This window comes from Kryptolebias marmoratus, linkage group LG1 (genome assembly GCF_001649575.2).
Source record: "Kryptolebias marmoratus isolate JLee-2015 linkage group LG1, ASM164957v2, whole genome shotgun sequence".
In the NCBI taxonomy this organism is placed as follows: Eukaryota; Metazoa; Chordata; class Actinopteri; order Cyprinodontiformes; family Rivulidae; genus Kryptolebias; species Kryptolebias marmoratus.
In genome coordinates this window covers 17,696,012-17,710,756 of record NC_051430.1, presented here as the reverse complement: position 1 = coordinate 17,710,756, position 14,745 = coordinate 17,696,012, and the positions used below count along the sequence as shown (strand labels likewise).

General features: G+C 40.9%; 2 protein-coding genes across 2 annotated transcripts; both read right to left on the bottom strand.

The window, feature by feature from the left end:
- Positions 1–130: 130 nt before the first annotated feature.
- LOC108234566 (protein limb expression 1) lies at positions 131–4,810 on the bottom strand. The gene is made up of 6 exons (XM_017413838.3): positions 4,511–4,810; positions 3,797–3,996; positions 2,698–2,838; positions 2,520–2,615; positions 1,618–1,695; positions 131–1,177 (listed from the first exon to the last, which is right to left on the bottom strand). The coding sequence occupies exons 1-6, from the start codon at positions 4,584–4,586 to the stop codon at positions 728–730; spliced, it is 1,041 nt and encodes a 346-aa protein (XP_017269327.1). The 5' UTR covers positions 4,587–4,810; the 3' UTR covers positions 131–727.
- A 785-nt stretch (positions 4,811–5,595) lies between these two features.
- On the bottom strand, positions 5,596–10,043 carry riok2 (RIO kinase 2 (yeast)). Its single transcript, XM_017413654.2, has 10 exons — positions 9,849–10,043; positions 9,225–9,363; positions 9,022–9,138; positions 8,572–8,747; positions 8,381–8,469; positions 8,094–8,285; positions 7,914–8,006; positions 7,367–7,771; positions 6,343–6,439; positions 5,596–6,045 (listed from the first exon to the last, which is right to left on the bottom strand). The coding sequence occupies exons 1-10, from the start codon at positions 9,912–9,914 to the stop codon at positions 5,884–5,886; spliced, it is 1,536 nt and encodes a 511-aa protein (XP_017269143.1). The 5' UTR covers positions 9,915–10,043; the 3' UTR covers positions 5,596–5,883.
- Between the last annotated feature and the right edge of the window lie 4,702 nt (positions 10,044–14,745).

Below are 14,745 nucleotides of genomic sequence, written 5' to 3'. Positions count from 1 at the left end.
AAACCTATTTATTTCTAAATATAAATATAGTTATAAATTCTGACTACACTCAGGCTTTTGAACTAAATGCCAACCTGGTATATTGTACAAACTAACACACAAGTCTAAAAGTATTTCACTTAGGCTGCTCTTTCGACAACACCAGATACATTTAATAACAAAACACATAGTACATTTAATGACTGTAGTAAGTTCTTGTCAAAAAATGTAAAAGCTACACAGGGAGCAGCAAAGCAGGGAAAGGCACTGAAATGCTGGGTGGGTTAAATATTAAACAGACAAAAATTAAGAAAATTTCAAATTCCTGTACTTTATATTACAGATCACACTGTACATTAAAGAAAAAACAAAACAAAACTGAACCTAAATAAAAATGTGTTAGAGCAAAGGAGCATACACTTTATATAAAAAAAGGTTACAGTGTTAATGTCAATACGTTTTCTAGGGATTGATTAAACTGAACTAAAAGTGTGTCTTGTGATTAGAGTTGTGAATAACAAGCTTTGAGTCTTTTAGGTTTTATTTTCATAAAGTAAATGTGATATTAGACTATTAAAAATGTTCAAGTGTTAATAAAATACTTCTAATCCCAATATCTGTTCCTGTAATTATTGAAATCAAAAACGTTTACAGAAAACCCAGACACCATGAGTTTGTTCTGTTCTCTGTAACAGCCATGACTTCTCAAGGTTTGTTTTTTTTTTTTGGTTGTAATTTCTTCCTCTGTTTATTCAAGGTTATCTAAAGGCACAAAGAACTGCTGTGAACATGGTGAAGGGCTCCTGCAGGGCACCTCTGTGTTAAAATATTGTGTTGCGTTATGAAGAGTTGGTGAAGGACGACAGGGTGAGGACATCTGGACTTCTGCGTCCTGGTCGTATAATATGTGTAACGGAAGTTGTTCCTGCTGGTGTGTGTGACTTGGCGACTGGTCAAAAACGTCAGGTGTGTGGTGAATATATGCTTGGCTCAGAGCCAAGCTAAGGATCTCTGTTTTTTCCTTGTAGAAGCGTAGCTCTGTGCCTCGACGTCGGGCCAGCACCAGCTCCCTCTGCGCCACCTGCAGCTCCGTTCCGAGAAGGCCTGGTGACCTCTGCTCCCGTCCGAGCCAATCCAGAGCCATGCTGCTACGCATGTACTCATCAAGCCCCCGCTGAGAGTAATAGGAAATCACACTCTGGGACACGGGAGAGACAGGAAGTAAGAACTACATCATAGCAGAGTTTGCTGTCAGTATAAATGAAATATGAAGTTGTCATGGGCAGAAGTAGAAAGGTTTTAGAGGTTTTAGATCATCACTGATATTAATTTTCCTGTGTGGTACACAGCTGTAGGTAATATAGTTGTTTAGTACAATCTTTTTCTTACGTTTTGCGAAAGACATTTACATACACAGGCACCATGTTCAAATGCAATGTTGAAACTTTTATTTTTAACTTTCATCCAATATGAAAAACAAAATCTAAATGATTGAGCAAAAATATATTTTTTTTAAGGCAATTTCTGTTCTGTGATTACGTTAGAGGCCCTTTTAGTTGCCATGTTAAGTCATTGTTGGGTATGGCGCCCCCCTGGCCACCCCTTAGGTCCGCCCCTGGTAATCGTCTAGCTTCGTACCTGTCGAGAGCACTGCCTTTCCTTCAGGGCCTTCAGTGTCCCGTTCCAGTGCAGCAACTGGAAAACAGTCATCATCTCCTACCGAGAGATGAGGGTGTGAATGAGTAATGAAAAAAACAAACAAACTCTAACATCTAAATCAGTACCTGTTAGTGTTGCAAAGCAAACTCATGCCTAAACTGTGAGCGACAGGTTTGACAGGATGTCACAAGTCATAAATGTAACACAAGCTTCAATCTGATTTACGAAGCAGCAGCTGTCATGTTTTAGGAGCCGGTCACATTCGTGTTAAACACTAACACTGTACATTAACTGAAACTGATCTAATGGGACACAGATGGAAAACATCAGACATTGGCTTTCTTGAGTTGTTTGCTCTGTTTTCTGTGTTACATGTTCAAGTGACTGCATCTATAAACTGAACAAAGGTGCAAACCTTGTGTTTGAAACTGTGTGTGCTGGTTGCAGTGTGTCTAGATTCAGGTGAATGTATGTGCATTCATGTAGTGTGTGTGTGTGTGTGTGTGTGTATTTCCTAGAGGGTCTCCATTTTTCACGAGTTGAAGTAGGAATGATAATGAACCCATTTCCTCCAACTCTTAACCTCCTGTCTGCAGTCATGTTTATTTACACAAAGGTAGAAATATTGGGTGTTTCATACCTCAACCTTCTGTCCGGATCAAATACTGAGGCTAGGTGAAAACTAGAAACATAATGAAGTTGTTAAAAGGCTGCATTGCCTCTCAGTGTTTGGATTAATATTTTCTAATTAAGTAGAAAGTATAACACCGAAGCTCTGAGTCTGATTATTTGTACAATTTACAAGATCTCTTAATGCTGCTCGTGATTTATGAGCAGGGTTATAAAAAAGTAACATTTTGCACAATGACTCTCTGTTTCACCTGGAACTCCAGCATGGTCCTTCCCGTGTAGGAGTGGAGCAGCAGGCTGTAGGTTCCTATACTGGTGCTTGAATCACACGCATCATCCAAAGACACCTTTACACAGACAGCAGAGTGGATCAGTGTTTCATTATGAGACTGATCACGCCAATGAGCACCCGTGGTTTCTTGCACTCACAGCACTCTCTCTGACCGCCTGGTTCAAGCTCTGCGCGATGAACTCGGGGCTGATTCGCCGACAGGGCAGCTCGTTCACAAGCGAGTTCATCAGAGCCACGCGAGCAGCATCCCTGCGAGCCTCCGCTTGCGTGTCACACACCTGAGGACGATGATGGCATGAAGGGGTTCAAATGTAAAACCAAAAATAATGCACGATGGGAGCAAGATGAGAAAGTTGGAAACACTGAAAGTTGGATGTGCAACATATTTTTACAGTGTTGGGTGATTTTACACGTCACTGCAGCTAATCGTGGGATCAGAAAACAAATCACTGTTGAAGTTAGGACACTAGAGACATTCAGACACAACTAATCACAAGACCTCTGAGCTGGTGTGGCTGCTGTTTGGGTCACAATTACCACATTGAGAAGCATCATAAAATGAACAGTAATGTCAAGGATAAAGATCCACTTGAATGTAAGAAATTTCCCTCTCATTTAGGTCACACCAACACCAACCCTCTGCATCTCCTCCACCACATCCATGAACCTTCTCTGTGGTCTTCCTCTTTTCCTCCTCCCTGGCAGCTCCATATTCAGCAGCCTTTGTTCATTATATCCACTATCCCTTCTCTGTTCATGTCCACATGATGTCAGTTATGTCTAACTTTCTCTATGTCCACAAAGACACAGTACAGCTCCTTCTGACGTTCCCTAAACACCTTTATCAACACTCTCAAAGCAAACTTTGCATCTTAGTGCTCTTTCTTGGCATGAAACCATACCGCTGCTCACTGGTCATCACTTCACTTTTTAACCTGGCTTCAACAACTTTTTCCCATAGCTTTATGAAATGGCTCATCAACTTTAGATCAAAGTTACGACCAATAAATGTTAACTATGACTACATTAACAGCTGATATTACTGTTTTTTTGCCTCCTCCTGTTTTACTTTTGGATAATTTAGAACAGATCTTGCATCAAGCAGGATAAATATATTGAAGTTTACTTTGGTTGGTTTCCACCAGCACTTTGAGTCATTAATTGTAGTAGAAGCATGCAAAAAAAACTACCAAGTGAAGGGATAATAATAAACAGCAGCAATGACAACAAACTCACCTTATAGTTGCCAAAGCAGCTTCCTCTAGGAAGTGTGACGTAGCAGACGTATGGAGGACCGGGAGAAGGTGCAGACTCGTACAACAGAAGGCTTTCTGTCTGGATCTTTCCACCAAAACTGTCCGATTCACCAGCTGGATCACTGAACGGAGCTGCCTGCTTCTGCTCCCAGAAGTTATGGAGAATAGCCACCACATTCACTGCACACACAAGGTTGTCACTCTGATAAAAGCATTCACTAACTAACGATCTCAATGTGCAAAATACTGTATTTATAATTAAAATGTTTTTACCAGCCTGGATTTTACTCTAATTGATACATGTGATTATATAAGAAGTTTAATACAATAAAACATTTCATTCCTTAGCTCTTAGTTGTTAAATATATACAAACCAGAAGATATGGTACACCAACATTCCTTGGTGTGTTTATCTAAGTGGAATTAGAAGCTGAAGGAAACGCCCCAGAATTTATTCAGATCAGCAGTTTTTAACACTTGAGCTCATTCTAACCTTCCATATGGTGTTCATATTCATATTCCCAGAATCCTGGTTTCTGTGCTAAAAAATTACAGCAATGCAATTTGTGGTAGCAAGGATAACTTACAGCAGTGATATGAAGGCCTGCAACAATACTCCACTAAAATAATCACACACACAAAAAAAAAGAAAAGCATCCATTTTCCTTTAAATCTAAGCTTTAAAGTAACTTACAGTCTTTGGGGCTGGTGTGAGTCTCACTCTGTGACAGGTAGGACATGATGCTCTCTTCCAGTTTCACACAACTCATCTTCACCCCAAGTTTGGTTTCACTGCTGCCACCAAAACATGACACTGAAAGTTAGCAGCCCCCTCTACTCTCCCAGCTCAGGACGGGGGGCAAGTCCAAAAATATGAAGGCGTCTCCACCACCCCGAAACTTCGTCCCTCCCTTCCTCCTCCGCTGCAGTGTGAACATCTCACCAGGGTCTCTCTTTTGAAGCGGACCACCTTTGTCACTCTCCCTGCCAATTAGCTCAGAGGGCCCCTCGCTCCTCCGGCTCATGCACACAAACAGAGGTGAGGAGCTGGAATGTGGAGCCCCTCCCCTCTGGCCGTGCAGCTGGCTAATCCCCGAACAGAGCCGGACAGTTTGAGACCCGCTCAAAGTTGCCAAGTGAATCAGAAAACACAATTTTTCTTTGCTTTAGAAAACAAAAAATATGATCAGCCCATTTGTGTAGTAGTGTCTGGCATCTCATGGGTGAGTTTATCCATCGAGTGGTAACGAGGACATGAGGGGGGAGGGATATTTTTTTGACTTCACCCTCAAAATTGAACCCACTAAGCCTGGGGTCTGAGCTCCATTCAGCCTCTTCAGTGTGAATGGTCTTTGTTCAAGTGAGAATTCAACTCCCTTTTTTAAAACTTTACACATAAATTAGGCAAATTCTGAAGAAAAAGCAGTTTCTTAGCTACCATGTTCTCCTGATTTTCTCGTCCTGCGTTGGATTTTTTGTTGATGAAGCAGGTGTATTTACTGCAAAAATCGTGTTTGTAAGCCCGATAGTTAGAGTTTAACATGAAGAAAAGCTTTCTGATTATTATTCAATGCAAAATACCAAAGCAGAGCAGTAACTCTGATAAAAACAATTTATTTTGGATTTCTGTTTATTGCAAACGTATGTAAGTTTTGTGGATGTTCGATGAAGAAACAAATGATGTTTTACTTCACTAGATGTGATGTGAAACAATCAGGGTTGTTTCCTGTTAGTCTCACTGTTTTGATTAGAAGCCAACACAGCTCAGCAGTCATGCACTGTCGTTGTAAATAACACCACTTTATTGTAAGAAATGATCAATAATTACATTGGACTGTTTGTAAAACAGACAAGTTGAAATTGTAAAATGCCCAGTCCTCATGTTCAGACAGATAAAAGTCAGTTGAATTTCCTTTTGTCAGTCCTCTTCGATTTCTTCACAACAGTAGAAAACAGATGACTGGTTGCACAGTGATTTTTCTTCCATCTATCGTGTGTTTAAAATTATTCCCAGGAGACGAACAAAAGGCACGCTGACATGAATTCTCTGTCCCCCCTGATGATCACTTATCCCCAGAAGGAGGCGGTCTCCATGCTGGACTTGATAGTACTTTGGTTCTCTCTTCTGGATTTGGTCACCAGGTTGGCCTCTCCCTTCTGCAGACGCCTCCTTTGTGCCGACTTCTGCTCTTTGGTGAGCTGCCGCCGGACTTTCTGACGGACGACTTCCTGCAGAACGAGCAACGCCAACGAGTTAGGACAGAATGGACAAGCTCACCATTTATGTGTCTGCGAGCACAGCAGCAATACGAAGACATGTTGTCTATAAAAATCACAACCTTTTACAAACTCTCATTGCACTTAACAGGATTTAACAGCTTTTCTCTATGACAGATAAATTGTTTCCAGGTAAACTTGTGCTTTTGTGTCTTCACATCAGAGGGTAGATTTGTACTTTAAATGATGTAACACTACACCCTGCTCCCTCGGCCACACCTACAGACAACAGTGCAAGCCAATGCTTACCGGTGGTATGGTGGAGCAGCTCCCGATGCTGCCCATCGTGGCTTCACTGTCTGTTCTTCTTCTATGTTCTGCGACGTGCTGAAGACTGTCTGAGTCTCTGCAGCAGAAAAAAACATCCAACTGATACTATGATACAAATTAAATTTCTTGTTCATAAATTTTAAATGAGCTACGGAATTTGACTCATGAATAACTTGGATTACAAGTTAAAATAATATACAGCAAATATGCAAATGGGTTGCAAAATAAACCTGAACTGCTTGCTTAAGTATAGACAATGTGTGAGGAAACCTTTGTTTTTCATTCTTTGAACAGAGTCCAAGCCACTGATGTGGTTGGACATTTTCTTATAAAGTACCTTACTGCTGCAGTTAGGGAAGTTAATCTGGAGTGAGTTAATTTTTTATGTTATCCTCGCTTTAAGCTTCTCAGCAGGTCCACTCATTCTCCCCCATGCCTCTGCGGCAAGTCCTAACGATGCTTTGCAGTAATTACAGGCAGCACATTTTAAAGCAAAGGTCTTCAAACAGTTGAAACATTGGTTCCTGCAGCCCTTGTCTGTGCTGAGCGATGAGCTGTGTGTTTGGTGGATCGACTTAATGCTAATCACCAAATTCAACCTGAATTTATTGACCATTAAATTTTGTGATTGCTTTATTGCTCGCTCTCAGAGGTAAGATCGCAGTTGCAGGTTTTTATGAAGCTGTTTTTTCTTCTTCTGTCTCACGGATACACTTCACATCATCACTGACTCAGAGTACTGATCCCATGTAAATTTAAGATATCACTGTAGCTTAATGAATGTAATAAACATTAACAATGTAGAAATTACTCAAATATTTCAGGTGTTTTTAAAGAATTTGGGTTTTTTTTGTAAAGAAGGGTAATCAAAGCATGTTAAGGACAAATTAGGTCTTGTTGAATGGGGTTCCAGTTGACAAAACTATTTTATTTTAAAGCCTTATAAATAAGAAAGAACCTAATATCTTGAGGGTTTATTGTTTCATCGTTCCACTTAGTTTACCTGAAAGGTTTAAACTCCCTGTTGGAGGCAGAAAGGTCTGTGAGCTCCGGGCACTCATCCTCTGCTTCCTTCAACTCTTCCTCAAACTCCTTCCCTGTTTCCTCGTCAGCTTCATCAGCTGATGCCACTGCAGCTACTTCTTTTGTTTCGTAACCGATTTCCTCCTCCTGATCTTGTATCTTCGCGTCTGTTTCACTGACTTTCAACCCCTCCAGTTCCAGCACTGCTTGTTTATATTCCTCCATGTCCACACTCTCCTCCACTACTTCTGCCTCTTCGTCTGTTGCCTCCTCTTCTTCATCGCTTTCTTCCTCAGGCCCAGCTGGGTCTAGCAATGCACCATTTGTCTCCAGATCCTTTGTGAATCCACTGGCTGAGACTTCAACATCTAGAGAATAGGAGCGCCTGTGAGAACCAACAGGAGGAAAAACAGCTCTTGTTAGAACTACAAACAAAAAACTTCACAAATAGCTGTCAGGAATGCTTCGAGCGGGTTCACAGTGCACGTAAAGGAATTTGCTTTAACCTATAAAATGTAAGCAGATACCTGATGTCCTTGAAAGTTGGAAACAGCTCACTTTCATAATTATATCTCTTTGCAAAGAAATCCCTGATGCACTTCACGTCGCGGTCAAAGTACCTGCAGAAAACGATCGGTGTGGTAAGGAAACTGTTTCTCTTTTGATAATTACACTGACCTGAACTCTGAAATTAAAGAAGAACCGACCATTCAGCATTGGGGTGTGACGTAGACACCATCTGGGGGAAGTCAATCATAGTGATGTGGTCCTGGTCATCCAGCATCAGGTTGAACTCGTTAAAGTCTCCATGAATTAGGCCGTGGTTGGCCAGCTTGACAATAAGGTCCATGAACTCACTGTACAGAGCAGCTGGATCCTGCAGCTCGTGAACCTGACACCTGCAAGAGCGGGATAACGCGCAAATATGAAGCGAGGGAAACACATTGGCGTGTACCATGCAGCATGTAAAGGGAGAAACAGCCTGTTTACGTACAGAGGATACCCGTTGATGAGCTCCATCACAACAGCATGCCTGTTATAGTCCACGGGTTTGGGAACAGGAAAGCCTCGATCATACAGAGCCTGGGAGGAGTGAGGAGAAAATTGAAAAACAGGCAACACAAAATGATTGCACATTTTCTTATTTTCCCGTTCTTCACAACTTCCCGTTGTTTGACTTGTTACCTTCATGTAGGCAAACTCCTTCATGGCAGAGAGACGAGAGAGGTAAAGCCAGGACATGTTCTTCCTGTGTTTGTGGTAATCCCTCTTGTTTTTAAGGTTCCTGAAGGAGGTACGACCCAGTCTGTGAAGCTTCAGAGCGTACTGCTCCCCATCTGGACTCGCTACAATATATATATCTACACAAAGTGAACAGAACATTTGGATTAAGTATTTTTGTGTAGGGAAAGACTGTGGTAATAATTAAATGTTAGTTTTATTATATCTTTTAACACCATTTTGTGATTACAGGTAAGAAGGCAAAAAAAAATATCACCACAAAGCCCATCTCGAACTGAAGTGGGTTATTAGTTTATGTCTACAACACTTTTGTGCCTCTGTAACACATTTCCTGCAAAGTTCAATCACTGTACCCTTTATTTTAAGTGAATATCATGGGGTTTGTTTTCTCACCTGACTCTTTGCCCACACCCATCTGGTTGCCAACAGACAGGATCACGTCTCTGGAGCACAAAGTCTTCAGAGCCAGGTAGTCATACCCTCCGTAGTTCAACCTGTAGCCCTGCACAGCTAAAACCAGCACACAGCGCATCAGACAACTGACCTACACGGCCATCGTCTTCGATCCCGGCGTGCAGCGAAACGCCAGCTCTTACTTTTTGTACGTTCGTAGGCCACGAGTTTGTGTTTGACGAGCTCCCTGAGGATCTTGTTGCAGCCACCGTGCCTGAGGCTCGCGATGGACGACAGAAGGCTGACCGGGACGATCTCGTGGTTCTTCATCCCCATCTCGACCTGTGCCAGGGGAATTCAGAGAGGAAGAGAACGTGAACATCAGTGTGGGGAAAAACACTGCCAGAAAGCAGAAAGACAAACTGGTAAGACTGAGAACAGCTTTTTTTTGGCATTTAGACACTCCCTCTGCTCATGTCATAACATTTAGTGATGCTAAACCACCAGGTTATAACCAGTTCTAGTTAATTCATTAAATCATACTGAGCTAAAAAAAATGAGGCTTGGAAATATTGGCTAAGGACAACCCTATCAGCTATGAGGCTGAATCCAAAACACAAGCTAATTTAGCCACCTGTGTTTACACCACACGTCAACAGAACCAAACCCCTTCAGAACCATTTTCTGCTTCGTGCAAAACAAAAGTTTCGGCTCGCATTACGTTCACTGACACCGCCGTGCCGCTGGTTACAGTCACCGAACTACGTGCGGGACATTTTAGCTCGGTTAGCCCGGTTCTGGCCCGGCTCGGTTAGCTCGGTACTTACGGCGGTCAGGACGCGGAAGTCATCTCGAGATAAATATCTCATCACCACCACGTTCAGCTTTCCCATCTTTTATCCGACACACGAAGAGCTAATGCTAAAAAAACAGGCTATTTATTAACGAGCTGTTTGGGCTACCGGTAGCTCGCCCCTCATTTTTAGTAAACACACGTGCAAGGCGGAAGTTCGCAAAACGACTATTACGTCACTTCCTTTTTCTTTCCTCCAGCACAAGTCCTGTTTGTATGCATGCTGGTTAACTTTCATGCTGTTTTGTGAAACTTTAGTAGAACTAGATAATTATAACTCGTCCTGTTGCTGTTTTCACAAATGAACACAAGCGTAATCATCTAAAATGTCTTTACATTTTTTAATATTTAATGATTTATAGGCTAAAACCTGAATGTGTGTGAGACAGCCTACAATGTAAGCATGAAATCAATCTGGAGTCCTCTTTTTTGTTAAATTACTGTCATTATAAATTTATATTATAATAGTAGCATGGTTCTTTGGAGTCAAAATGAGAACATTTCCATTACTTTCATTTAGAGCTTGTGTTTTTTCTTCTGTTCAGACATGAAAAGCTCATGTTGGAGATGCCAGCTTATAAATGAAGACTGCTTTGTAATTTATTCACTGAAGTGTCAAGGGCTTCCTTTTCTTGAGTTGATTGTTCAATCCTCTGTTGCATCCGAGTAGTTTTATTGTGTCTTGAAAGAATAATAAAAATCACAATCGAAGTTTTCCAGCAGGGACAATAAAATAAAATGTATTGTGTCGGATAATGAAAGTCATAAATCTAGTGCGATGCTACAGGGAGCGCCTTGTGCTTCATGAAGGATCTGAAGGTCAGGTGTGCGATGTATGTGTGCGCATGTATGTGAGAAAGAGACACATTGAGGGTGTTAAACAGATTTACTGGCAAGTTTTTGTTGCCATAGGAGCAGGATTCTGGGCATTCCTTGGGTAGTTAGTACAAAATGTGTGTGTGTGTGTGTGTGTTGGTGGCAATACAGTACTTGTCTGTCTGGAAGAGGTCAGTCTGGACTGTAGATAAATGCTTCATCACACACATAAAATCAGCTTCTGAATTTGTTTCCAAACATTACAGGTTTATTGCTTACAACAAACAGAGACCTGTTCAGTGAGCAAGGGTGAGAAAATGATTCAGTTTAAGTGTTCAGCAAGTATTTATTTGCTGCAGCAACCAAATCTTTTACATTTATTAATCATTTATTATGAGCACTCCTGTCTAAACTTACTGCTATATCGTTTTGTCTGCATGAACTGCTTCATAGGTCTGTTGTGTGTGATATAATGTGCATCTGCTAAAGAGTAAGAAAGTGTAAGAAAAATACTAAAACCCCAAACATGTGTAGCGTCCAAACTGACTGTTGGAGCCTTTCTCTGCGTAAACAGCAGGATCGTGTGACAGTGAGGTGTGTTAGTTTGTAAAACAGCACAGTTTGTGCAAAACTAAAAAGCTGACATAAATGTGTAGGAAGATTCATAAAATATGATTAAATATTACCTGAAAATGTTATCATTTTTTGTTATATGCAAAATAGTTATAAAACTGAACTAAAAACACGTTATTATTATGTAAGACAATATTGTGATCCATTAAATGTTAAAATAGTTGAATTTCTTTATTTAGACGCTAGATGGCACTGTAACACTAGAACACATACACGTCTGAACTTTGGTCTTTGTCTCAACTACTGTTATTGGTTTTTGTGTGCTTTTTGATAACAAGAATAGACAAATTTTGAGGCTTTTCACTGCCTGCCTCAAACTGAGGAGTTCAGGTATCTGGGATTCATGAGGATGTAGTTCCTAAGGGTTGATGGATTGGGGTCTAGTACACAGTAACAAGGACGTTGCTTCAGTTTGTTGTGGTGAAGAAAGAGTTGAATCAAAAAGAAAAGCTCTCAGTTTACTGGTCGATCTACGTTCCAAACCTTACTTCTGATCATGAGGTATGAATCCTGACTGAAAGAACAAGATCTCAGATACAGTAGGATGGCTGGGATCAACCTTATAGATAAGGTGAGGAGCTCTCTCATCCGGGGGGAGCTCAGAATAGAGCCACTGCTCCTCCGTATTGAAAGGAGCCAGCTGAGGTGGTTCGGGCATCTGATTAGGATGCTCCTGGGTGCCTCCTCCCTTTGGAGGTTTTCTGGGCATGTTCCACTGGGAGGAGACACCGGGGCAGAGCCAGATCTCCCTGGAGGGATTATGTATCCTCTCTGGCCTGGGAATGCCTTGGGATCCCCCAGGAGGAACTGGAGAGTGTCGCTGGGGAGAGAAGGGTCTGGGTTTCCCTGTTGTCCTCCTCAACCCAACCATGGATAATTGATAGAAGATCGATGAATGGATGGATGGAGGGATAAAAGGCCTTAGAAAAAAAGATGGACATGAGAGGATAAATTTCTCCTTCATACAATTTGGTCTTATTGGAAATAGCATTATTATTAGTAGTAGTAGTATTAGTATTCAAATAAAATCATACATAGAATAAATGACAACAATGAAAAGAATAAGTCTGGATTCCCATCATGCAGAATATTAATTAATCATTCTGTTTCTTTTATATAAACTTGTCAATAACCTCTGTGTTTCTCAGTTTGCATGATTTCCTAAACATCTTTTTCTTTTCAACTCATCTTTACATTTTTTTTTTTCTGTTTTTCTTTTTCTAATATCACACTGAAAAGAATCTGGATCACATGATAAGACTCTAACTGGACTGGCTAATTAAGGGCCATGTCTCATTCAGATTAAATCATCGTACCGTGCTCTAACTCAGATTCTCGTGGTTACAGTAGCAGGTATTCAAGGTAGAAGTCTGGTTGGTGGACAGACTGAGGGCTCCGGCTCTCAGTGGCTGCAGAGCTGAAGAGCCCAGGAGAAACTTCTTGTTGTGCAGCCTTTGACAAAAACAGAACGGAGCATCTAAAATTGTTTTGGTTGAGCTTAACTAGTAGCATAAAGGCAGAGCGTGGCCCCCGCCTGTGAGTGGAATTATCTGGAACGAGGCGTAACAACCAGACCCACACACAAACACTGACATAGTATCTTTTTTCCAGATGTGAGAGCAAACCTTTTACCACGCTTTAACTCTAAGCAGCTTCAGTCTTCATCCCGTCCTTCACTTTCAGCCATATATACTGAAATGTGTCCTTGTGTGTTTATGAAAGCAGTCGCTGCCCTTCAGTTGTATTGTTTGGAAGCGTGACAACCCCCCCCCCCTCACTTTTTCTATGCATAAATGGTTGAATGCCATCAATGATCTTGCAGTGAATCTGGCTCGTTTGATAAGAAATTAATGATGTGCTCGTTAGTGTGAGATGAAAGTGAGAGCAGGGCAGGTCAAAGTGATGAAAGGATCTATGCAGCAGTTACTGAAGGGATCTCCCCATTTGATGTACACTCAGTATATCAAAGCGTTCGGCCCTTCCTCTTTTATTACACTGACATAAAAAAGTGCTTATTATGTTTAAATAATGTACAAGAGTTTAAAAGTAGTCAAACATCTGCCACCTCATCACATATTGACCTCCAGGATGTATTTTTTTGGGGATTTTAGGCTTTATGTGATCAAAGGATACTCCTAACAATAAAGTTATTGGAAAAGTATGAGAGCACACTGTGATGTCTGCAGGTGTTTACATTTCTCTTGCTGTGTTTCTTCATTATGGAATCCTGGAAGACATGCACTCTTGATTTCACAGAAGATTTTCACTCCACAAAAAGACATAACAATTCTGAAAGTTACACACACGTAGGCACACACACACACACACACATGCAGCGTCAGCCTGCTAAATTGTTTCTGTGCCGTTTTCCAGCCCTAAGCTCTAAGGGACAGAACGCTAAATTGAGGCAGGAATTGGAGAAGCTTAGGTAAGTTTCCAGCAACAAGTGTGGCTTTGTTCCTGGGTTATCATCGCTGTGCCTTTACCCAGCTGCTGTGTGTTTGGAAACATCAAATTTGATTAGATTAGAGGAGAGAAGAAGAGATCCACTTTCTCTGCCTGTTCTGCTGCCAGTCTCCTAAACAATAATCGGCTCTCAGGTGCTGGTACAAGTGGCTTATAAATGAGGGGCCTAAGGATAATATGAGCAGGGGATGCATAACCTGCTCCAAAACAGACATATACAAAGACACAAGAAAGGCAGCCTCTGTTATCACTATGTCTCTCTAAGCCTTTAGCTCTATAAACATCTTAATGCTCAGCTATACAAAAAGCTTCAGATTAGTGATGAATTGCTTTACTTTTACATTTTTTAGTGCATAACCTTTGCAGTCAAAACAGGCATACATTAAATACACACTGTCAAGTTTTACATATTTATAAACTATCTATGTAATTACGAACTCTATATAGAAAGTATTGTATTGTGTGTGTATTTGGCAGTGTGTTTGTAGTTTATGTGGATCTCTGTGACCTGTGCACTGCCAGCCATCTCACCAGCTGAGCCTCACATACACACCTGACATCATCACAGGAACGGACCCCATCTACTGATGTGGAGCTAAAAATATAATAAAAACTGAAACCTACATCAACCTAACATAGTGGGCGAGTATAAATATGAAAGACTAAGTCTGGGTCGAAAAGGTTGTTTGTCATCTCTGAGAAGCTGTCATAACATCAAAACACTGTGCCTGAGGAACAGACATAAGTAGCTTGTTTTTAAAGTAATAAAACCACAATTCTTATTTTCATGCAGCTTTGCTCTAATAAAAACACAAAATTAGAATATCATGAAAAAGTAGATTGATTTCAGTAATTCCATTTAAAAAGTGAAACTTGTATATTATATTCATACATTACATACAAACTCATATATTTCAAATGTTTATTTCGTTTAATTTTGATGATTACAAATGACA

Coding starts and splice junctions, on each gene's coding strand:
- LOC108234566 (XM_017413838.3), bottom strand. CDS start 4,586: ATGAGTTGTGTGAAACTGGAAGAGAGCATCATGTCCTACCTGTCACAG. Junction 2,839..3,796: donor GCTGCTTTGGCAACTATAAG/GTGAGTTTGTTG, acceptor CATCGTCCTCAG/GTGTGTGACACGCAAGCGGA. Junction 1,696..2,519: donor GGACCATGCTGGAGTTCCAG/GTGAAACAGAGA, acceptor ATCTCTCGGTAG/GAGATGATGACTGTTTTCCA.
- riok2 (XM_017413654.2), bottom strand. CDS start 9,914: ATGGGAAAGCTGAACGTGGTGGTGATGAGATATTTATCTCGAGATGAC. Junction 8,286..8,380: donor CTCATCAACGGGTATCCTCT/GTACGTAAACAG, acceptor CCGCTCTTGCAG/GTGTCAGGTTCACGAGCTGC. Junction 7,772..7,913: donor CCAACTTTCAAGGACATCAG/GTATCTGCTTAC, acceptor TGGTTCTCACAG/GCGCTCCTATTCTCTAGATG.